General features: G+C 39.3%; 1 protein-coding gene across 5 annotated transcripts in view; it reads left to right on the plus strand.

Annotated features, from left to right (window-relative positions):
- Window positions 1-3,014: 3,014 nt before the first annotated feature.
- The window catches only part of SLC5A9 (solute carrier family 5 member 9), a 44,099-nt gene continuing 22,274 nt past the window's right edge, over window positions 3,015-24,839 (plus strand). For 3 of the 5 annotated variants that reach the window (XM_026665819.2, XM_087960236.1, XM_087960237.1), the window contains exons 1-3: window positions 5,652-5,750; window positions 8,447-8,649; window positions 10,949-11,020. In XM_026665819.2, the coding sequence (XP_026521604.2) occupies window positions 8,467-8,649; window positions 10,949-11,020 (255 nt within the window). In that variant the 5' untranslated portion in view covers window positions 5,652-5,750; window positions 8,447-8,466. Of the gene's footprint in view, window positions 3,190-5,651; window positions 5,751-8,446; window positions 8,650-10,948; window positions 11,021-24,839 lie in introns of those variants that run through there. The other 2 variants (XM_026665822.2, XM_087960238.1) reach the window with 2 other exon arrangements.

Consider the following 24,839-nt stretch of genomic DNA (forward strand, 5'->3'; position numbering starts at 1 on the left):
GAAACAATGGATACAGTGGCATGGGCAGTTATATGCACTTGATCAGGATATGCTTAAAGTGGTCTGCGAGCTGCCTTGGTTGCCAGTATGCTTTGGGATCTAATTTAAGGTGCTGGTAATAACCTGTAAACCCCATATGGCTTGAGACCAGGCTATCTGAGATACTTCCCAATTACAACTACATATCACATCAGGTCCAGCAGGGGAGACTCATTTTATGAATCCCTTCTCCAAAGGAGTGTCATTTGGTGGGACTCAGGAAAAGAGCCTTTTCTGCTATGGTGCTCACTCTTTGGAACATTATTCCTCCAGATCTTGCATTGACTTGATTCTCTGGGCTTCAGGGAAAACTTGGCTGTGCCATCACAATGGTCTGTAATAGTTGGGAGCTTTTACAATGCTGTGTTGGGTTTGGTGCAGTAATGGATTTTGCACCGATCAGGAGCCAGGAGTGGGATTTGTGGGTTCTCCAAACTGCACAGAATCTTAGCTTGGGGCTCCCCTGAACCTCTGCGAACCCCCAGCAGCCCACCTCTGCATGGAGGCGTGTAACTCTTTGGGAGAAGTGCTTACCCAGAAACCCCATCAGCTCAAGGCAAATTCATAATACTCTGCCAGAGACAGAATGGTGGAGATATGCTCTTGCTTGCCCACGGCCCACTTCAGTCTTTTCTTGAATGAAAGCCGGCTGCATAAGCCAATCTTGGAAAATGCTGTATCTATAGATCTAAAAGAGAGCATTAAGGCTTTGGCGAAGAATGTCGTTAGAAGGATGGCGTCTGGATTGACACAAATATTTGTTTTCATGGGTATTAATCTGCATATAGTTAGAAATAATTAGAGATAAAGGTGTTTTTTAGCCTTGAGAGAAGTTGATGCTTTCTAGCCTTCTTCTAAATCCCAAGTCTTGATATCTGTCCTGCCCTACCTCACTTGGCAAGATAATAATTACTAGTCCTTGCTGTTTTCATGCTCCTGCTAACCATGTGTGTTTTTGGTGCAGAGAAGTATAGTGCCAAGAAATCCTGTAGTTGTTTATCCAGAGGTGGGATTGCTCTGTCGTCTCCTCAGTTAGAACATGTCCTCATGAAAAAAGAGCTGAGAAAAATTGTTTAAATTGCTCTAATTGCTTTTGTGCAAGAGACAATGAGTGACATGTCTTCAACCAGTATCATTTTTTCTAGTGTGATAATTATGCTAGAGCCTGAAGCTAGTAATTTGCCAGATTTTCCAATTGACTCCCAGTAGTTTTATACAAGTCAAGGCAAATTCACTTGATAGCATTTATAATTTCTTAGATTTATGTCAGGCTGTTATGTTATCAGTGAGTCAAAATTTTCAGCTGTTGATTCACCAGCAAAGTAAGTTAGATTGGAGTACCTACAGTTATGTGCATGCTCCCTCAACAGGATTATCTGAGGACCCCAATTGTTGGGGACAATATGCTGACTATGTAAACTGCTTAGAGAGAGCTGTAAAGCAGTATACAAATCTAAGTGCTATTGCTATCTCATCCATTTAGCTTAACTGAGTGTTGAAAGCAGTCATCCATTTTACACCCAAGCAATTTCTTAAAGCATAGTTAGTTTTGGTGATGCCACAACTTATATGAAATATATAGGCAGCCATTCCAGACTTCATGATATAAATATGTTCAAAAACATTTTTCTTAGGTCCTTTCCTCAAACTTACTTTTGCAAGGATAGAGCCAATGGAAGGGAGAGTTGGCAATAATGCCTTCATTTTAAGCATAATTTGAGCACTCCTAATAAAAGAACTTCATGAAGATTGGGATGCATATGGAAACCATACATTTTAGAACTCACTAGGAAGACAGGAAAACTCAAGGAAAGTGCTACTGTGATATGCCAAAACATTATTCTGCATTTTAATCCTTTCCCCATCAATCTAATAGAAAACTAGATTAAGATTAAGGTAAATTTAAGGAAACCACATTCTATCTAGGAAAAATTCATAGAAAATTTCTCTTAGGTGAAATATGGCTTCCTTAAACTTACCTTATTCTTACAGCAAAAGAAGAGTGACTGTTTGATTTTTTTTAATTGTATAGTCACTATTCAATTAATTTGCAGCCAAACGGGTTAAATTAAATCTGAAAGGAAAACAAAACATGGAAACCTCTCCTTTAAGATTGCTTTCAAAAAGCAAGGACGTCGGAGAGTGATAGAAGAAAGGTAAAAAGTAAAAGAAAAAGTGTACTATATTGTGATAAAATTTAAATAACTTGCAGAAAGTAATTCTAAAGCATGCTGAGAATGAGACAGCATCTTTGGCAGAAGAAGAAAATGTTGGACAGTTTGTTGTTGCTGTTTAAGAGAGAAAAAATTAATAAAGGCTATGCTACAAAGTGGCACGGAACATCCCATGAAGATCTTTTGGTCTCAGTTTGAAATGGCTGTGAATTTAAATGAATTAATTTCAACCTCATTCACACTGGTGCTCAATGTAGTAATTTGATTTTAGATCTAGGCTGGGATTCTGATTTTAAATTCCTTTGCTTCTTGCTCAATGGAGAAAGCAAGCTATAATTATGCAATTGAAATCAGGTTCCAGAGAAGGAACCAAGTATCACTTAGAACGTACAAGCTTGAGATTTTAATGGAGCAGAATGGCTATATCTTGGTTTGAATTGGATTTCCAGCACTATCACTTTTTCCCATGAGGAAAATGAATCTTTTGCAGCATAATAATGTTGCTATTTCTTAAGGTTGTGTGATAATTGGTTGGGTTTATCAGAAACCTTTCACATTTCCAATCCTCACTGTTCAGCATGAACTTATACACACACACTTATACACACTAACACACACACACACACAATCCAATACAAGAGATTACATGAATTTTTTTTTTTTTTAAATAATGACCTTACATTTTTATAATTTAGAATTATGGAAAGGGGATTTGGCAATAGGGGATTCTGAATCATTGATGATAGATGAATATTGCCTTCTGGTTTATAGGCAGCATAACTTAAGGACTAGCTGCCTCAGAAACACCACTTTAGAACTGGAACTGAAAAAGACAAGTTCATGCTGCCTTCTTGATGGATCAGGGGTGATCTGAAGATGACATCATCCATTTCTGTCTTCAAGTACAATTGCCAATGTCTCTCTCTAACCCAATTAATATTAGGATAAGTGTATTGCAGTGCTACAGTACATCCTGGTAAAAATTCTCTGGAGTCTCAATTGCTTATAAAAATGTTCTTTGGGCTATATTGATTCTTGATTCAGTTTTTTCCATAACACAGAGAATACCTAAAAGATGTTCTGCGTGGGAATTTCCATTTTAGTTTTAAAATGTACACTTTCTCTGGGGAGGTATTGTAGGGCTATTGCTGAAAATAGAATGTTATTCCATGCTTTATGAAACAGACTTTAAGTACCTCTTCCTAATGTGTATTATGTTGCATTGCTTTAACAATATTTCTGAATACTGCAGTCAATACTGCTACAAACTACATTTTTACCTGTGTGTATTGCCTTAAATTTCAGTTTATACTCTATTAATAAAAGCTATTTTCTGGTGTTTCAGCATCAGTATAGCTGTAATACCAATTTCTGAAGTATTACACCATGGTATTAAGTATTCTTCTGGATTGCAGTACTTAAATGTTGAGCGCTTATTTAAATCAATTTAAATAAGCAGCCTGTAGATTATAATATAATGATGGTATTGTTTTTCCTATTAAACGCACCAAAAGGAAAAAAAATATTGAAATGGTTGTTTTGCCCTCAACCTTTTGTAGTTTTTGCTGTAAGCAAAAGACATTTGTTCTCCTTTTCCACACAGCCTCCCATACTTAGAGTTGGTCTGCTAGATTCCTGATTTTTAGTCCTTTTATTCTTACTTGTCAACTTTTTTTATTAATTTTTATCAGAATATAAGATACAAAGGAAAATAAAAAAAAAGTAATGGAAAACTAGGAGAAGGGCAAAGGGAAAAAAGAGAAAATGTGGGGCAGGAAAGGAAAAAGAAAAAAAAGGCATTGACTTCCAATTCTCTTTGGCACAGTAGAAGATGATAACATTACGAGCACAACTTTTTATAATAGTATATGCTAGCTATTTCTATAAACCTTTCTAATTAACAAAATCAAAATTTCATATTTGTTTTCTATCACAAGCACACAGTCCAGAAACTCAAACCTATAAACCTGCTCTATATATATGGATAATGCTAGAGTGTTGATTCTTGTGTATAAAGAATTCTGTGTATTTGCAATTTATTTTTTAAAAAACAAAAATAGTTTAGATCTAATTCCTCACTTGCAATAGAGACAGAGTCTTTGTATAGGCTAGTGCTAGGTATTCCTCTCAAGCAATATCTAGCACTAGCCTATACAAAAACTCTTTTAATTTCTCCAAAGCTCTGTATGAATGCCAAAATCATGAGTGATGACTTCTGTGATGTAAAAATCTATCTCTTCTTCTTGGTATTGCATTAAACCAGTATCTGTCTATAACTCATTTTTTTCTGAAGTCACTGAACCCTTCTGTTAGTTATTTTAGTTTATCAGGATTCTGTGGCATTAGCGTCATACTTGCTGTATGGTCTTTCTCCCATAGTAGCTGGTAAAATAGCTTTACTATGACACTCTTCTCTTTATCAGTCACAAATATAAAGTCTTGCTTCCACTGCTATCTGTGTTGCAGACTGTTTATGTTGAGGTAGAAGACTAGTAATGTGGGTACTAGTAGTCCTTCCTTGTTGCTTATTATCTTTTTTAAGTATTAGCGTATCTCTCTCTGTCTCTCTGTCTCTGTCTCTGTCTGTCTGTCTGTCTGTCTCTGTCTCTGTCTCTGTCTCTGTCTCTGTCTCTGTCTCTCTCTCTCTCTCTCTCTCTCTCTCACACACACACACACACACATCATATGTTCTGGTTTATAATGAACAGAACAACTTAAGAATAAGTGGCATCATTACTTAAATAATTATTTAGAGCAGTAGAGTAGGGTTACTGCTTTCTCCTTGCTCTTCAACAGACTGTATATATATATATATATTTTCATTTTGGTTCCTCTTTTCTAATTCTGTTCTTATTTTCTGAACTATGTGCATTGAATATTCTAGTAAAATGGACTATTACTCTACTAAATCCCTGATCACATGGAAAACTGAATCTGGAAAGGACTTTGGGGAACACAATTCATAATAGAGTTGAGACCAAAAATGTATTTCAGAAGTATTTTGGGTACCCAAACAGGCTACCACAAAAAAAAAAAAAAAAAAAACCCTTCTCCCCCAACTGCCCACACATACTACAAATGCCTTGAATTTGCTTTGAATTCTCAGTCAACCTTAGTTATTTTGCCTGTTTATGTAGAATCACCTTTACACTGAATGTTTCCATTTTAAAGTTGCTCTCTTACTATTTTGAAATAGACAAAGCTTTCAGACAAAGCTGAAAGTCATAGGTGGAGCACACTGGATGAAATTATCAATGGCCAGTTTTTCTGGGTGGGTGGTTTTGACAGAAGTTGGCACTGTATGATAAATAAGCAAGCCAAATCAAATGTCATTCAGCCAAGTATCAAGTTGTGAAACCCAGCTGAGAGAAGGAGGGTGTACCAGGAAGGAGTGTACATTACCTTGAATGTAAAGGTAGACTCCCAGTCTAACTGATTGCTTCCTTTCACTTTGACATGAACCAAAACTGAGATGATGCAAGACGGACATAATACTAAGAAGAAAAGAGCCGAGCAAAGGAAGGAAAAGAGTTCAAGGTATTGTGCTACTCAGGAACAGATGATGATGAGGAGGAGGAGGAGGAGAGGAGGAGGAGGAGGATGGTAGTGGTGGTGGTAAAGCAAGTGTCAGGATTAAAGGCTGGCTTTTTCAATTGCTTATTAAAGAGTGCATAGTGTTCTTATGCTTCTGTTATGCTGAAGAATGGTATTTATGTTTTCATCATTGTCACAATCTTGTAGGGTCAGTTGTAAAAGTTCCAGGATTATATTATGCTTTACTTGATGGCATTCTTTATAGAAAGATTCGGGGATACATTGAGGTTTGCTTTAGGATCATTTCTACATACAAAGAGTGTGAAGATGAGTGAGATGGGTTTTCCAGTAATCTTCTGTATCTCCAATGATATTTGTATTTGGAAGGGTAGAAAAAGAAGACCACAAAAGGAAGAGTAGTACTTCAGACTTTTCTGCGGTTTCTGACATTTCTAGAATTAAATTAAATTCACGAATGTCTTCAGGATACAATTAAACAGCAAACACCGAGATAGCAACTGTGGCAGTACAATCAAAGCTCCACCTGTTTTTATGTGTTGTTTTAAGCATTCTGTGGCATCTGCCAAGTTGACTTTTTTTGAGCACACTGTGCAGAATGTTTATTTGTGATTCAGATACCAAGAAGGTGTGTGAAAAAAAAACGGTAAACAAATAGAGGAGGGAAGAGAATATACTTTTGTGTTTGACTTCAGAACTTCAGATAAGTTCTGCAGTAAAACATGCTGTTTTGCATTTTGATCTATTTTATAAAGTGAAAGGGATAACATGGCTAAAAGCGACATTAAGACATTTCATTAAAAATCTGGCAGAGAGAGAGATAGAGACAGAGACAGACAGAGAGACAGAGACAGAGAGAGATTAAACATTTGGTCAATTTTCTTGCACTAAAAAAAGTGGATAGTTGAATAACAACAGGTATAAGCCAGTTTGATGCTAGGTAGGCTGTTAGGATGAAATCCATTTTCAGCTTACTTGCATTTATTTTTGCTCAATTTGTAGATCGTCTCTTCTCTGACTGCCAGTTTCTCCCACAGCTGGTAATGTGCTTCTATTATTGTGAACCTTGTGAAAGATTACATGCAAATAATCCCCAAAACATCTCTGATAGCCATTAATTCTGGACACAGGATTAGAAAATTAGAGAAAAACATGAACGTTTTATTGACCAGAGCAAAGTAATTCTGGCTGTACAGTATATTAAACTTTCTTTTGTCTGCTTGATACCCACAAGATGGTGCTGTGTCAATGCATACCGCTTTCTGTTGCACCATTGCTGAAAGGTTTCTTGAAATTGTTTTGTTAGGATGGGTACATTATAACTTACTCCTCTAATATTTACTTGCTACAAATTAAATCTCACTGAGTTCAGTAAGACAATATAACTTTCTGAGTTCAGGAAGGCTGGAACTAATGCAAAGCAAAGTGCCTGTGCCCACAAAAATGTTTGGGGTCAGCTGGGAACAGCTGCCAAAATAATTACAGAAGCCGGTAGAGGGGTGATGGAATTGTTTTAATGATCTGAAGAGAAATGCTTCATTTGCACCACTGTAGGAATATGCACCTATTTGTATCCAAAGCATGTTTTGGGAGTTCACCTGCTGTATGAACCAAGAAACAAACTTACGGTGGTGCCCAAACATGCACTGAGCAGCCTTCCCCTCCAAAGTCTTCTTTCTGTTTTGGATCTAACTAGTTGCACATCACCATGTTACTAAAAAATTGGGGTTCAATTTTTTTTTTTACTACTGGTTCTGTGGGCGTGGCTTGGTGGGCGTGGTGTGATTTGGTGGGCGTGGCAGGGAAAGGATACTGCAAAATCTCCATTCCCTCCCCACCCCACTAACCTGATTTCCAGCTCCGTTCTCCTGTGCAGGGCAACTAAAGAGGACCCAGCTGATCAGCTGGGACTCGGGAGGCAGAGAATAGATGGGGATGGGACCAGTCAGAGGTGGTATTTGCCAGTTCTCCAAACTACTCAAAATTTCCACTACCGGTTCTTCAGAACTGGTCAGAACTTGCTGAATACCACCTCTGAACAAAATACCTATTTCAAAGAATGTTCACAATGGCTTGCATATCTATCATCTTGAATGGCAGTCAGGGGTTGGCTTTTTCACCCCCAGAATTTGAGAATAATTCATTTGTCAGCATTCTATCTATCTTCCTTTCCAGTACAAACTGTGCAGTTTTTCTTCATATTTTTTAGTGGGCAAATCCTAACCCTGTAAAAATGGGTGCCTTGGAGAAATCCAAAATAGGAAAAATCACATTTTGGCTTAATTTCCTTGAATGCAGCAGGTTGATTTATTGGGTCATTTCAAATATTGAACCGTGCTTTGAATGGGTCTATTTCTATGGTTGGGTCCCTCATTATTCAAAATTTTAAGTTCTGAGGCATTGCTTTAGAAACTTAGGTTGTGCAATTGCTAAAACATATTAGAAATGTCTGCACATTATCACATAAAGCAAGACAGAGTTGCAGGCAACTTTCCAAGTTTTTTTTAAAGTTACACAGTTAATTCACACATTATAGAAGTAGCAGAAACATAATCCAGATCCATATCATGGGCTCAGTAAAGCTGAAGGCTTTCAAATGCCCAGAGCTGGTATATTTGGAGAGATTTCCTTGTTGTTTCATTAACACTTTCTCTTTCTCAAATCTGTTAATATTTATTAAGGGAAAGTAATAAAGAAAAACATGCCAAAGTCCAGTCTCAGCTATAGAGGCAACAGCCAACACTTTTCGACAATCATGAGCCAGACATCAGCCCCAACTCAGCCACTCTATGACAAGCCTGAAGAGAAGAGTTTTGCCTTCGGAATTCCTGACATTGTTGTTGTCATCATTTATTTCATCTTTGTCCTAGCTGTGGGAATATGGGTAAGTCCCCTAAATAGCCATTTTGGCAATTAGGGAAGCTCTGTCTGTCTGTCTGTGTCCTTTAGGTGGACAATATACAATGACCCTGCAGAAAGTCACAGTCACTTGTTCCTGATGTTTTTTGTTTGTTTGTTTGTATTTTGTTTTGCCTGATAGCTGCATTAAGGCTGGCCACTTTCCCTTCCTAACACAAACCCTAGCTTGGAAATAAATCATTCTCTTTGCAAAAGGGAGACTTCTTATTTATGTCATTTATCGCACAGATAACTGTTTCGCTTCGCAGGTGAATTTATGCACCTTCCTCCTGATACCACAGATACGAAAGATAGCTGAATATTCTCCACAGCATTCCTCACTTTCACTGGTGTTGTATAATGTTATAGAAGCAATCGCAGTAGTAGCAAGCAGTAGGTTTCAGAAGAGTTGCTGACCAGGAGAAGTTGCCTTACCTCAGATCATCCCGTTAATTCGTTTAGCCTATTGCTGATAATGACTAACAATTGCTTCCCTAGCTTTTGGGCAGGGGTTATCAACGCTTATCTGGAAATGCTGGGCAATTGAACCTGAGGGCTTCTGCATGCAGAGGAGATATTCTGTCATTGAAAGTGTGCCCTTGCCCTTTTCTGAATCCATCACTCCCAACTTTCTACTTTTAGAGAGTATCAGCAGCCATGTCCGTCTCTTTCATACCCAACATCTGATACATCCAAACCTCCTCTCTGTCACTTTGCATTTAATATACAAACCTCAAAGTGATTGAGTCTATCACAATCTATCTACGGTAACTTATAGTAGTGAATTTATTCATTCTTTACATGACAAATGTATTGTGTGCCAGTCTTGAAGACAGTATCACTCTCAAGTTCACTGTGTTCTGGTCTAAAACCTTGAATGCCAGTGTCCACAGTAGGGAACAGGTATTGAAGAATGCCTGCTATGGGTTGAGAACAGTTAAAGTGAAATAAAAGACTCCTAAATAAATCAATAGAGCAAGGTTTAAGAATAAAGGTGGAGCAGATAAAAGAAACATGTGATTCTGTTCCATATATTTCTCTGCACTTCTTCCTTGTAGAGAATTTCATCCAGGAATATTTTCCTATATCTTTCTTTCTACTTGTGCTGTCTATACCCTTTGAAAAGCCTCTTTGGAGAAGGAAAGGTAAGGCTCCAAGCTGCATACGACACCGTCCTGCATCCCATTTTTTTCAGTCTCCAGATCCCTTTTGTCTTTAGTACCAAAGTAAAGTTAACAGAGATTTTAAAAAGTAAAAAATTCCAACTCCAAGGAGGATAAAGAGAAAATCTCAATTGTGACACGTATGGAATGTCACCTTAGATCAAAAGAGCTATGCAGTTGTGGTTGCACATAAAAAAAGCAGTCGGGGCTTTTGTCCCATAGTTTCATACACCCTCTTGATATTTTTGATTCACTCCCATCCATTGGTGCCTGAAACCTGGCCCACCTATGTTTAAATGTAGCCCCAGTGCCAACCACATTGGTCTAGGCCCATAACCTAGAAACTTTTGGAGGTCTGAAAGGTGAAGGGATGGAATAAATCTCTCATTCTGTTAAATACTTCTTCCTTTTTTAGAAGTAATTTTATTATAAGAAGATTTTACATAGGTTTAAAAAATTCCAGAAACATTTTTAAATGTTTAAAATGTTGGAAAAAGAAGGCAAAAAGAATACAAAGAAGGAGTAAGAAAATAAAAGAAAAAATACAAATATCTAAAGAAATGACTTCCAATCTTCTTTGCAGCAGTTATAAGCATGATTGTCATATTCACCCACCCAAATTACATATTATAGTTCCCAAATTACATATTATAGTAATGGTATGTGGGAATGACCTTGGAAAACCAGGCAAAGAGATGCTATCTAGGGAACAATCAGATAAGAGGAAGCAGAGCCCACAGCTGCATAGTGGGCAGAGCAATAGACTCAGGATGGACCCTCAGACTGAAAAGAATTGTCTTTTCAGACTTGCAAGATCATGTTAATGTGGCTTTAAAATAAAGTGAAATTAGCTTATCTGGCCATGTTTCCTGTCTGATCTACTGGAAAGGCTGTCATCTTCTTTTCTTAATCAAACATTTTTAATAAATACATTCTAAAATCATCACTTCATTTTTATCCATTTTTGGCAAAAAGTCCACAAAGGAGTTCAAGTGGTTTTTTTATTGAAGTAATTTGTAGTTCCCTCCTTCTTCGGTGAATGTCATACCATTCAATTTTCTTAAAATCCAAGCCAGTGTTTTCCTTATTTCACTATTTCTTTTTTTTTGTTTTTGTTTTTAGTCTTCTCTTCGGGCCAGTCGAGGAACAGTTAGAGGCTATTTTTTGGCTGGAAGATCCATGACATGGTGGCCTGTGAGTATAAATATTTTATTATGGTAGTTCTACATATTCTTTAAAATATCAAAACTGGGATTCTAGTTAGATGCCCACCATGTGACAGCTGAGAGAGAGACACACACACAGAAAACCAATGCTATACTCACCTCATGGTCATTTGGATTTTTGCAACTGGATTCTACTCTATTCTATTCCCTTCCCTTCCATTCCCTTCCATTCCCATTTATATACCACCTATTTCCCTAGTAAAGTGACTCTTTGACAGCTTTAACTCTAAATGCAAGAGATGGAAATACAATAAAAAGCAGTCTTCCTACATACTTTTAGTTTTTATACATCTAAATAGTAACAAACAGAACTAAACCAAAAACAGAACAATTTTCTGCATCAAACTGAATCAGATTCATAGACTACCTTTTTTTCAAAATCCAAATTCTGCCTTTAGAATAAACTAGATAACCCTGTGACCTCTTGAGTCATTCTTTGAGAGAAAGATAGTAGAATCTGATGTAACAAGAAAAAAACATTAAATTTTAGGCTGATCATATTTCCCCTCCAATACCGCATGGTTCCATGATTGTTTAAGAAGAGTATATATCTTAAATAGAAAAGTAATTGTAATAGTAAGCAAAATTTAATAAGTCAATATTTACTAATGTAAAAAGGGAAACAGAATGACCCACAGGTAGGCAAAACAGCAGTGGAGCAGAAGCAACTTTTGACTTCCAACTGACTTCTCCATTGGTTGTGGGAAGTTGGCACATTGAAAGGAATGTGGTGTCTCTGGCAGTCCTGAAAACACTATGCAAACAGTTAAGTGTATTCTCCATTGTGTGCCTGCTTACTCTCTTGTTGTCCTTTCTTTTCCAATGAATGTAAATATAAGTGTGAATTGCCTTCTTGCTAATTATCCTAGAGCTGTGGTCAATATTTCAAAAGATGGGGGAGTGGAGTGGAGGAAAATAAAATACAGTCACAGTAATTACCTACTTAATGACTGCTTCAAGGCCAGCAACAATACACAGAGACAACTCGAGGCTGCTGTCGTAGTGGCTGACTACTCCAACCCTGGAGAGTACTATCTCACTGCTAGCAACCTCCCCTTTAAGACTAGGGACTGGAATGAAACTCTATAGAGACACACACCACCCAAATTAATTCACCCCAGTAAATCTTACATCATTTGTCAACCACTTGATCCCCCAGACACGAACTGACCCTCTTTTGGCTCCATCAAACATTTATTGACCCCTTGGATGATTCCATTGACCCTTGGGTATCAATATTGGCTACTTTAGGGATTCTTTTTTTTTCTTTTTACAACCCTTTATCCCTTTATTTGGGGTAGAGCCATGGAAGCTTAATGGAGCTGAGTGTTTGCTGCCTTGCCTGATGCCTGTGAGGAGTTCGCAGCAGATATTTTCTCTTTGTACCCTGATGGAGAGTCATCTGTCTAGGATTGAACTCTCCACCTTCTAAGTGGGAGGCAAACGTCTTCACCTATAGGCCACTGCACTGCTCAGTGGGGAACCCTATGTTCAAAAAAAGAAGTAAAAAAGAGAGTAGACTTTGATATTAGCAGCTATAGTAAATATGTAAGTAAGGAACATTCAACTCTGCAAATCATAGCTTTAATGCAGTCTGGAATGTCCACTGGTGTTTATGTGGATTGCATAAAGTGCAAGACATTTAAGGCTTCAATCACACAGTTGTTGATACCATCTTGACCTTTTATAATACTTTGTAGATATTTCTGGTGGCCAAATAATTAGTATGGTTAGCACTGGGAGGAGGACAGGAAATCAAATGTATTGCCACTCAGGTAGCCTATTTAAAATGCAGTAAGACCAAGGAAAGCAACAAAAAAAACTTCATCTCAAGCGGCATTATATTGCTGGCAGCCAACTGAGGATTTAAATAGCTAAACTTCATATTTGTACACAAATGAATGTACAATGCCACCTGGGATTTATAAAGTATTATTGGCTCTTAAAATATGATCACCAAGGCTTTGAAAAGAGAATGGGGATAAGAGAAAACTTAGTACAGCCACAAGGGAATAATGGAGATTTTCAAGATTTTTCTTTTAAAATAAAAATAAAAATCCTTCAGGTTCAGAAGACCTACTATTCTCTTACCTGAAATGATGGCAAAAATAAGATTCCCCCTCCCCACTGTCTAATAACTTCTTCATTTATTGAGCAATTTTGTAAAGATTGAAGCTTTCTGTGCTAAACCACTTGGATTTAAATCTCCAAAATGATTCACTGGAAAGGCATAAACCTTTTGAAGGACACTTTTTTTTTTTTTGGAGCAAAAAGGTAATATAACAATAATTTAAAGGCCCAGAGAAATAAGTGTCAGTGGGATGAATATCTTTTTCACCCTCCCTCAAAAATACAATACTGTAGATCTTTGGAGAGTTTAACTGCAAATTGAATATGGCCTTGAACTTCAACTTTGGGTTATATGAACTGTAAATTCTATAGACAATGTTTTAACAGACACACATATATAAAGGTTTGGTGTGCTTTGTGCTCCAGTGATGTTTAACCTATTGTTTACCTACAGTAATATTGTAGGAAATTTAAAAGGCTGACAAGAAACCAGTTGTGCCCAACAACTTCCTTGCTAGGTTAAATTTCTTGAAAGAAAAGGCAACTTTCATGAGAATAGAGTCCCAGAAGAGATATGTTGATTTGTTTTTATTAAGCCCCCACATTGATTTTTGACCCCATCCCAACTAATTGAGTTCTGCCCTAAAGAAGACCAAGTGTTGCTTTGTGTTTCTGATTCTTAAAAAGAAAAAACACAACTATTCGTTATGAAAGATTGATGAGATGCTATATGTCTAAGAAGCAAATTTCATCATCTAATCTCACAGCCATATTTCTTTTTGTTAGAACAAAGAACCGGACAAATGACCTTTACAAGATTCATTATAAGCATCAGCATACAATCTGTTTGTCCAAAATATTTGAACTTTCATTTTTAAACAACCTCAATCATACCAAGAAACTTCAAGTAGCTTTCAATGCCTTATGTATGCTTTCATGCCTATGGACACATATATCCCATCCATGCATGTATACATATATATAATAAAAAGTTAGCATTTAGAAGATTATATGTTCCCCTTCCAAAGTGAAACCTCTTATGGTTTCTCTGTGATTTCTCACCCACTCACCCCTTTTCTTTTCTGAGAGTCATATTTCTGCCTCTGAACTTTGGGGCCCTAAGCAAAGGCTAATAGAATTTGACCTGTTTCTCTTTGGGATAGTTAAAATATCAATACTGGATAAGACTAGGAACCTTTCCCTAAAGCCAGCACTGATAACATCTAAGCTGGGATGTAAAAAGCCTGACTGTGCAATGTGCATTTGAATCTTAAGGAAATAGAGAGGCTCCCTTCCCAGACACATATACTTATTGTGGCAGGATTAAACAGGAGCTGGCAGACATGATCTCAGAACCATTGGACCATATCTTTCAAAGATCCTGGAGCATTGGACAACTATCAAAGGACTGCAAGAGAGCTGATCTAGTTCCTGTCTTCAAAAAAGAGAGGGTGTGGGGTAAAAGGATCCAGAAAACAACAGACCAATCAGTCTGACATCTGGCAAGATTTTGGAAAAGATAGTTAAGCAACAGATCTGTGAACACCTAGAAACAAGTAAAATTATTACTAGAAGCCAACATGGGTTTGTCAAAAGCAGACCATGCTAGAAAAACCTTATTGCATTCTTTGACAAAATAGCTAAATTAGTAGACCAGCAAAAATGCTATGGACATATATATTTGGACATCAGTAGGGCATTTGACAAAGTAAACCACAACCTACTTCTTGGTGAGACAGAAAAATGTGGGCAAATGGTCTTCCTGCTAATCTACTGATCCCTGTAGAGCAGTGGTGGGATTCAAATATTGTTGCCACTGGTTCAGTGGGTGTGGTTTGGTGGGCGCACTTTGTGCACGTGCACACACTTTGTATGCATGCGCGTGCCAAATGCACATTTGTGCAGGCACAGAGATATTTGCGCAGGCGCAGAAATGTTCTAACTCACCTCCTGCAAGCCTGCATGATCCCGGTTGCTTCAGCAGCTGCCGCGCAGCACTATTCTGTGCCGCACAAAGCAACTGCACTTCAAATTCTCCCATGAGCTGTGAAGAGCATCCAGTAGTGGGAGGTGCTTCAGTCTCTGCATGTCTAGGCTGGGCTTAATTTGTGGAACTCTCCTCCTCCTCCACGGGACTCCTCCCCAGCGTTCCCCAGTTTTGCTCAGCCTCGTTGTGGATAGGCAGTGCTTTTTGTTCTTCCTTGGCCAAAACAGGAGTATTACTCAGCAGGTTTGGATATAGTCCAGTTCGTTTTTTCAGGCTTTTAGCCTCCAAATCACTTTATGATCTCCCAACGTTAGCTCTCTTCATCTGGTCGTTGGAGATCATTTGCATTTTCGGGCAGCGCTGTTTCGTGCACGAAGCGGCGGGCGGCTTCGGCATTGTTCCAAGCCCCCCGCTCCATCTGCTTGTTCTACCCCCTGCCATTGTGATTCCACATTGCCTTTCTCTATATTGGCAAAAGCGGTGTGGGCATTTTTGCTCTCATCCGAGTCATATAGTTGAGTTTTCCCCTCAGAACGCCGTCTTGGTGTGGAAAGCAGTAAGAATTCTTTCCACCCCTTCCCCCGCCGTTCCTTTTAGCCGCAAGGAGAAGCCGTCAGAGGCATTTCCCCACACGGCGGGAGTTTGTTGTTGGGAAGCGTGCGCGCACCAAAAATAACGGCCATTGTTTTTGCCTTTACTTTAAAAAAAAAACTGCGTGGCCGCGCTATTTGTAACTCAAGCTGTGTGAGGTAGTTTTCCTTCCCGATCAGAGTTTTTTCCTTCTGATAACCTAAGGAATTATTACCTCGTTTTCTTATTAGATTCGAGGCCATCCGTGTATTATTGTTGGCTTAACCCTCACAGCCTTACCCAGCGGCACAACAGCAAGCACCCAGGCCCGTGTCCGCCTGTGCAGGGAAGCTGTTGAAGGCCTCTCTTTATTATCTTGGCCTTTCAGACGTTCTTAATTTGGCTGTTTGAATATTCACTCTATCAAGCTGTTTCTCTCTCTCTCTCTCTCTCTCTCTCTCTCTCTCTCTCTATATATATATATATATATATATATATATATATATATATATATATATATATACTATATATATATATATGACTTTCATTCACTCCAATAACAACAACAACAATAATAATATTCAGTATTAATATCTTAATAAGGAAAGATATTATTACTGTGATACAACTCATATTATATATACATATATCTTAATTGAAAAAACAAAACAAAACAAGGGGATAAGATATTATAAGGGCAACCGGTCCCTTCTTGGATCAGGCCCCTGGGCATGCCAACCACCTCAACAGTATCGTTTTGAATAGCAAGCATACTGCATCTCTTTCAATTCAAAATGGCAGGCGGTAGTAGCTCTGAACCCTCAACATCAAGGGTCAAAGCTAAATCTCAGCACAAATCCAAGAAGACAAAAGGTCATTCTAAAGCTTCAGAAAAGGATGCCAACATGTGCCATAAAGCATTAGAAAAGCAAATAGATAGTGTGCAAGGGAGGCACACAGGGCCTCACAGGACCTTCTGTCCCACAGTCCAGTACCGTCTACCTCTTCCGATCCTCCTCCTCCCCTAGATCTCTCCCTCTCATCCAGACACAGCTTGGTTTCCCAGAGTCAACAGGCCCAGTTACCTGGAACACAGACCATACAAAGGGCTCCTGAAGCTACATTCACTCCGACGGCTGCCAGTCTTCGACAGGACGACATTCTTCCAGAGGAAGTTCCAGAGAGAATGAAGGCATGGATGGAGCTGGCAATCCGCCAGGGAATTTCAGCAGGTCTTCAACATGCAGTTCTGACCAGGGAACACCCGGTAACCACTGACTATGATTCTCAATCTCTAAGGTCGTTGACCAGATCAGAGCAACACTATACCCAGGTACAGTTTCAGGGGGACATGCCCCTCCAGGGGCCACAGGAGGAGGAGGAGGAGGCGGCAGAAGAAGTGGATCACATTGATCAAATAGAACAGATTGGGTCAGGATCAATACATGACAGTGACCCGGCCCTATTAGAAGCAGACCCCCTAGAAAGTGGGATGTCTGAGGATGAGGGCCTTATTCCTGATCAACCGGTATTTTCAGGCTTATTCCGTCCACAACTATTCAGATCACTTTTGTTTAAGGCAAAAAACATTGCACGCCTGAACAAGTCGGCCCCTTCTACCACTCCAACTCCTTCAGAACTGGGACCAGAAGATCTAATTTTCAACCAACCGGTAGTCGAGGCAGATGTGATTCCAGTTCCTCACATGTTTTCAGACCTGGTACAGAAACAGTGGGCGTCTGCCATGGTGTACCCTGCCCCCATGGGATATGACAGGAAATATTTTAATTTGGCCCCTGATTTCTCAAAATTGTTGAATACTCCAGAGGTAGACGAACCTATAGTGGGATTAGCGTCCTCGTCCTCCATTCCCAGTGAAGCGCTGGAGGCATTAAAGCCGGAAGAAAAACGAGCCAAGCTTGCCCTACGCAGGGCCCATCAGTCTGATGCATGGGCTATCAGAGCGGCCACGGCCGCTTCCTTCTTTACCCGTGCTTCTCTCAGGTGGCTCCGTCTCTTATGGGAGCATGTCCCTAATTCCAACATTAGAGCGCACCAAGATATTGCAAAACTTATAGCAGCCACTGAATTCTCAGCTGACGCAACTTATCATGCGGTCAAGTTTTCAGCCAGGGCCATTACCTCACAGTCACAGCACGACGCTTACTATGGTTAAAACATTGGCAAGCGGACATTAAGCACAAATGCAAGCTGGCTTCATCTCCTATTGTGGGAGACAGACTCTTTGGCCCTGCCCTCGACCCGCTGCTAATCGAAACCCAAAACAAAAAGAAAATTCTACCTTCCCTTTTTCGGAAGTCAGATTCTAGAAACCCTCAGTCCTTTCAGAGGGGATCCTTTCGGCCCTTTTATCAGGGATTCTTCTCACCCAGATACCAGAGACCCCCATCTTTCAGACCAGGGCAGCAGCCAGAGAGGTCTGACTTTGGGGATAGGAACAGAAGGGGTGGCCAATCCAAGAGATCCTTTCGAGGAGCAGGAAATAGGTCTTTCTGGCATCCAAGATAACTCCCCAGATCCGGCTCCCATTTGCAGACGCCTTAAATTATTTGCAGACCAATGGGACTCCTCAACGTCTGATTCCTGGGTCAGAGACACGGTCAGATTTGGTCTTGCGCTGGAGTTTCAATCCACTCCCCCAAACTTTTTCATGTCATGCCCTGTTTCCAGAGATCCGGTTAAACGTAATCTTATGGAAACAGCTATCCATCATCTACTGGACATATGAGCCATCCAACCAGTAGCTACCAATCAATGAGGGCGAGGTTTCTATTCACATCTTTTTGTTGTTCCCAAAAGTTTGGGGGGGTGGAGAGCAATATTGGATCTGAAACATCTCAACCGTTTCTTAGTATATCGCAAGTTTAAAATGCATACCCTGCAATCTATCTTAATTTGCATCAGAAAGAATGATGTACTTATGTCCATAGATCTGACGGAGGTGTACCTACATATTGCTATTCGGCCTTCCCACTATAAATTTCTGAGATTCTGTTATAATAACCACCATTTCGAATATGTGGCCCTTCCTTTTGGACTAGCTTCTGCCCCCAGGACCTTCACGAAGGTTCTCGCAGCTCTATCTGCTCATCTCCATGATATCCCCATACGACTCCAGTGTTATCTTGATGACATCTTGATTTTGTCATCTTCCTATCATTAAGCAGTCAGAGATACTCAGAACACATTATAATCCCTACAACAACACGGGTTCTCAATAAATTGGAAAAAGAGTCATTTAACACTATCGACTCGGTTAACCCATCTGAGGGCAGTCATAGATATGGTGGAAGGCAAAGTTTACCTGTCACCAGATAGACTAAATAGCATTCAGCACTTAGTTAAGGAGATCAGGGTCTTAAGAGGGTGTCCCTAGCGGAACTATCAAAATTGTTAGGCAAGATGATCTCATGTATATCTATCATCCCTTGGGCCCAGCTCCACACTAGATCCCTCCAGTGGTTCCTGCTCCCGTACCAGCGCTCCGGCCAAAGCAACTCCAAATACAAGGTCAGGGTACCATCAAAGGTCCTCATACCTCTCCTCTGGTAGACCAGACCAGTCATCAACAGAGGCTGCCTCTTCAAAGAGCCACACAGACTTACCATCACCACCGATGCCAACCTGTTTGGATGGGGAGCACACATTCAATTGCTCACAACCCAAGGCCGCTGGTCCGCCATAGAACAGTCGTGCAGCATAAACTGGCTGGAGCTTCGAGCAGTACACCTGGCTCTCCGCAGCTTCCTTCCACAGGTACGCAATCAGCATATACTAATATTGACCGACAACGTAATAGCCAAAGCTCACATAAACAAACAGGGGGGCACACAGTCGAAACATCTCATGCAGGAAGCGGAGCGCTTGTGTCGGTGGGCGGAGAGCAACCTACTTTCCATTAGAGCAGAGCACATTTCGGGCCTGTCGAATACACAGGCAGACTGGCTAAGCAGGGCCACGATCGATCAATCAGAGTGGCGCCTCCATCCAACCCTGTTTCAAGAGGCAGTCAGGACATTTGGACAGCCAGTGGTGGAACTGTTCGCTTCCCCCCTCAACGCTCAGCTCCCAAGATTTTTTTCCAGGTACCCCACGCAAGGAGCGGAGAACTTCAATTCACTCCGCTGTCGTTGGCCCCCGGGACTTCTGTATGCATTCCCGCCATTTCCACTGCTTCCTAAGGTCATCCAGAAACTGCTAGACGAGAGGGGTTTCCAAGCCAGACAGAGTCCCTCCCGTAGGACAGGCCAAGCTTTGGTATGTCCCACTACTGGATGCTCTGAACAGCTCATGGGAGAAAGGGCACCTGACATGCCCATTCTCTTTGAGCTGTGAAGAGCATCCAGCCCCACCCTTTTCCATCTGGTGGGGTCCTGTTTCGGCCAACGAATTGTTAGGGCATTGAGGACGAAGGCATTTATTTCTCTCGTTTTCACCAAAACTGGGGAACGCTCGGGAGGAGTCCCGTGGAGGAGGAGGAGCGTTCCACAAATTAAGCCCAGCCTAGACATGCAGAGACTGAAGCACTTCCCACTACTAGATGATCTTCACAGCTCAAAGAGAACGGGCGTGTCAGGTAAGTACCAACGTCCTTTCAGTGGATAAAAGGGAGCCCGGGCGGGCAGGTGAGCCCAACAGCAGAGCCATTAGAGTAGCAGAGAGAACCAGTTCAGTCTCCGCTGCTCATCGCTCCTACCGGCTCTCCAGAACCAGGCAGAACTGGTCAAATACCACCACTGCTGTAGAGGTTTTAGAATTCTCCTGCCATGATGCAAAAATACATAATTTTTTGAAGACACACTTGATCACTGTGTAGTATTTCGGGCCACATTCCCAAAAGTAATGGACAGGGCCAGGACAAAAAGTAACTAAATTTATTTCTTATTATAACAATTGTCCTTCAGTCACATATGCAGTAATTCATCCACTCTGTCTTATTAATTGACCAATGCAATCAAATATATTATGATTGAAGGACTTAGTACCACCAATTCAAAGTTATTCCCAGGTTATGTTTATGTTCACACATAGATAATATTGTATTTCTTCTCCCTACTGTCACCACCACCAGATGAAAATGGGAAACCACCAACAATTGTTCCCATAATACATGGCCTGAATGGGGCAATACTGGCTGGAGAAGATGCTCATGAAGGTAGTTGGGAACCTATATAGGAGTTCATAGGCTAAAATTAGCACTTTGATCTGCATACTTTGCTCTGTGTAGATGTAGTTCCGTTGAGGACTACATGTTGAGTTTGGTTGGTCAGCCAGTTATGAATCGATCTCTTGATGGTTTTTCCCAGAAACCCTTTGTTAGACAATGTGAGCCATACAGGACTGAAATTTCATAACTGTGGTGGATTTCACCATTTTTCATCAACTGAATTTTCTGAGTAGACTTCTAGGACAATCTCAGGTAGAATGCACTGCAGTAGTTTTCTCAGTAACCTTGATTATAGATGTATTAACATACATGCATGGACAGTGGTTGGCTTGCCAGACAGACAAGAATGGGCTTGATCTGAAAAAAAAGAATCAAATCCCCTTTGAGATGAGCTTTATGGATATGACCATACATTTTTCACATGTGACAGAATCAGTTTGCAACATCCTTCTTAGGCAGGGGTGGGCAAGAGAACCACATGAGAAACTGGGAATGTTGTGTAGGGCTGAACTAACACATTGAACTGAATTCTGCTCAATATTAATTTTATCATTTTATAAAAAGCAGTGGGTTATATGATTTTGATTACAATGAATTAGCCACTCATACACGCACATACATAAATTTAAAAAAATAGCAGTTGTATTGCATACACTTCTTTAAAATAAAAATAAAATAAAAGCAATGCAGGTGTATTGCATGTATTAGCATACACTTCTTTACATTTGATTTCTAATTTCTGATTGACCTCACATGGGCTGCACAGGAGAGCTAAAGAACCAAGTGTGGCCTGAAGGCCATAAAATGCCAGATTTGTTCTTGGACAATGTTTTTTTTTTTCATCTTCTCCACCTAGTCTATTATGCTTGTATAACTAGAAAATATGTCATCCAAGGTTTAAACTTTAACCAGACCTTATCCTGGTTAATCCAGACAAGGCAGATAAATGCTATCCACTACTTGTAGGCTTCATAAGAAAGGCAATTTGCAATTAGGAGATAAACAGAACAAATTAGAAACTGAATCAGATTTTTCTTTCAATATTCTTTAAAAAAACCTGGCAGGGCAGTTGTAAATTTTAACATTGCAAATTATGTATAATTAGTAGCCTCACTTTAAGTGACACAGTTTATCACTTGATTATATCATCCTATTTCTATTTGATTAAACTATGTTTCTGTCAAAAACTAGGATCTCATATCTACTGTCTTACTCAATTATCTACATTGGTCATTACTACTACAACTTACAAATACCAATTAAAGTAAATACCAAGGTGTTTCCTGGTTCTTATCACCTACAATATACATTCTGTATATTTTTAACTACAGCTACTATTAAGAGACATGCTTCTGTAATGCTACTTACTTAAACTATTAACTCTACTACTTGTCAAGGAAGCATTGTCTTTTACAGAAGGATAAACTGAAGTTTCAACCACCCTGATTAAATATTTGCTCAAAGATCTATTTTCATAGAACAGATACTGGAGCACTTCCAGATCCACAAATATTTTGGTTTGAGAAGTTCCTGCTTCTTATGGGACCACCCAGAAGTTTACAGAACTAACTATCATGATAGGTCCCTTGGGACTCTGGTCAATGGGGCCAATGTTATATACAGAAATGGAGGCAGGATAGCAAAGGAATTCATCTTGGAAAAGCTTGGAGCAAGTTCTTTTCCCTCTCTGAACAACTCTGGCTTATGAGGTTTGGTCTGACCTGGTTTTTGGTAATACTGAAACCCTGGGTTCATGATTTGACAAATTCTCAAATGATTTCAGCAGGACCAATTTCACCTGTTCAGATCTTCAGCGACTTGAAAAGTATGTTCCCTGGTTTTCTTGCTAGTCATATGGCTTTCCTGTTGACTGTTTGCAAAATGGTAGATTTTCTGTTTCCAAATAATCGCTTAGCATGTTTGTTCTCGATATATTTGTGCCATCTTTGTCCCAGTATTATTTAATAAAGCTTTGTTAGTTTTAAATATTTGGTGGCATCAGATTTTATATATACTATATTTAGTTAGCTATACAATTTTAAAGTATGTATATGTAGCAGGAGATCCAGAAATTCAATATGGAAGACAGGACCATGTGATTGAAGATACACCCCTTTTTAAAGTGTGCCACGAACAAATAAAAGGGCTTCTATTATACAGTGAAGCCTACTATATGGAGATTTTTTTAGTTCCCATCCCCTCCCCCAAATGCCCCCAAAATTGATAATTGAATCATAAATCTGATGAATGGAACGCCATATTGATGGAAATCTTGAAAGTCACCTCTGTTGGGCCAGAGGTGCTACCCAGGAAGCATTTGAAAGGCTCTGATCAATTTTCAAATGCCCATGATAGCTGCTTGAACTGGCATTACAGATTTACATATTGATGTCAGCTGTCTAGAGCAATAGTCCCCAAAGTGGGGTGTACAATTATTTATTTTATTGATTGGTTGATTAAATGTATATACATAGTCCAGGAATGCAGGAAGAAAATGTTAGAATGTTCAATTTCCATGTAATGTTTATACTTAAACAGCAGGAAATTAAGCTGCATTAATAGTGAACTGAATATATAAAATATAAATTTGGGAGATATAATATAAATGCTTTATAGTACAGGTGGTATACCAATATATATGTAGTAGTATGTGCATTTAATATATCAATAAATAAGAAAACATTCATTTGGAATCCATGCTCTTTTTTCTTTTTTCTGATGGCGTTGATAAATCCAGAAAGTTTAGAGACCAATGGTTTAGACTATATATAATCTGTAGGATTATATGTAAGAATGTCCAAGAATTGCTTTGTAAGTTCTGTTGGGAATAGATAGAATAAATCAAGCCCAACAGATCAATAGCAATACTAAATGCTATGCACAAGCCAAGTTCAGTGGATATTTGTCTTTGCCTTTAAAATCCTTATAGGCAGCAGGCAGAGATTCTACCAGCATTTTAAAATGTAATGAAATGATGAGATGGTTCTTGTGCTGGAACAAACCAGGAAGTGTTATAATTAAAGCAGGAATGTCTTGCCACTTCCAATGTTTGGGGCATTTCATCAGTTAAAGGAAGGAACAAAGAAAATCCATCACCAAACCAGTTTGTGCCCACGATCTTTACATAAGCTATACAAATCTGACAATTTGCCTATTGCTCCTATGGGGGAAAAAACAATAGACCAAAACACATGCTTCAAAACATAATTGGAAAGGGGAGCAATAAAACAGAACACATGTCAGCTGGATTCCATGTTCCTATTTATTTGTTTGTTAGATGTAGGATTTCATGGTAGGATACATAGCACTCTCTCCTGTTTCCCCACCCCCTAATTATGATCCTTTGAAAAATGTTGGACTGAGATCATGATTGTTAGTGATCTTCTATGATCAAGGATATACTTGAACATGGGTCTTCCAGGTCGTCTTCCAACCATTGCCCTATATGGCTTCAACCCAAGTCTTCCTTGTAAAAAGCACAATAAAAAATAATGCCTTCTTTGGATTGAACTTGGTTCATGATAACTATCTGGACGTATCCACGAACAACAAGGAGGGACATTTTGCCATGCCTGGTAGATTTACAAAAAAAGCTACAAATAATTTGGACACAGCTGTAGACACTAATTCTGAAGATTTTAAAGATTAACATACAATTGAAATCAGAAGTGTTTCTTTGGGGGATTGATTGATAGTTATGGAACTTTTTATCATATATACATGATAATTACAGAGATTATTATACACCCAAAGATGGAAAGTCTTGATATGACCCAGCATGGAGGAATGATGAAGTTGATGGAACTTGCTAAGACGACCAAACTGACATTTTTAATCAGAGAAAAGATTGGAAACTCATTATAGACATTTTTGCATCAAACAGAAAAAAAAATGAATTCATGATGTATAGTTTTGATGACTGGAAAAAATATAGATTATAGAAAAATGAGTCATGCTGTAACTATAGAAGAA

The sequence above is a fragment of the Notechis scutatus genome, chromosome 3, assembly GCF_049901735.1.
Source record: "Notechis scutatus isolate UNSWTSFEM ecotype Mainland chromosome 3, rNotScu1.2, whole genome shotgun sequence".
Taxonomy (NCBI): domain Eukaryota; kingdom Metazoa; phylum Chordata; class Lepidosauria; order Squamata; family Elapidae; genus Notechis; species Notechis scutatus.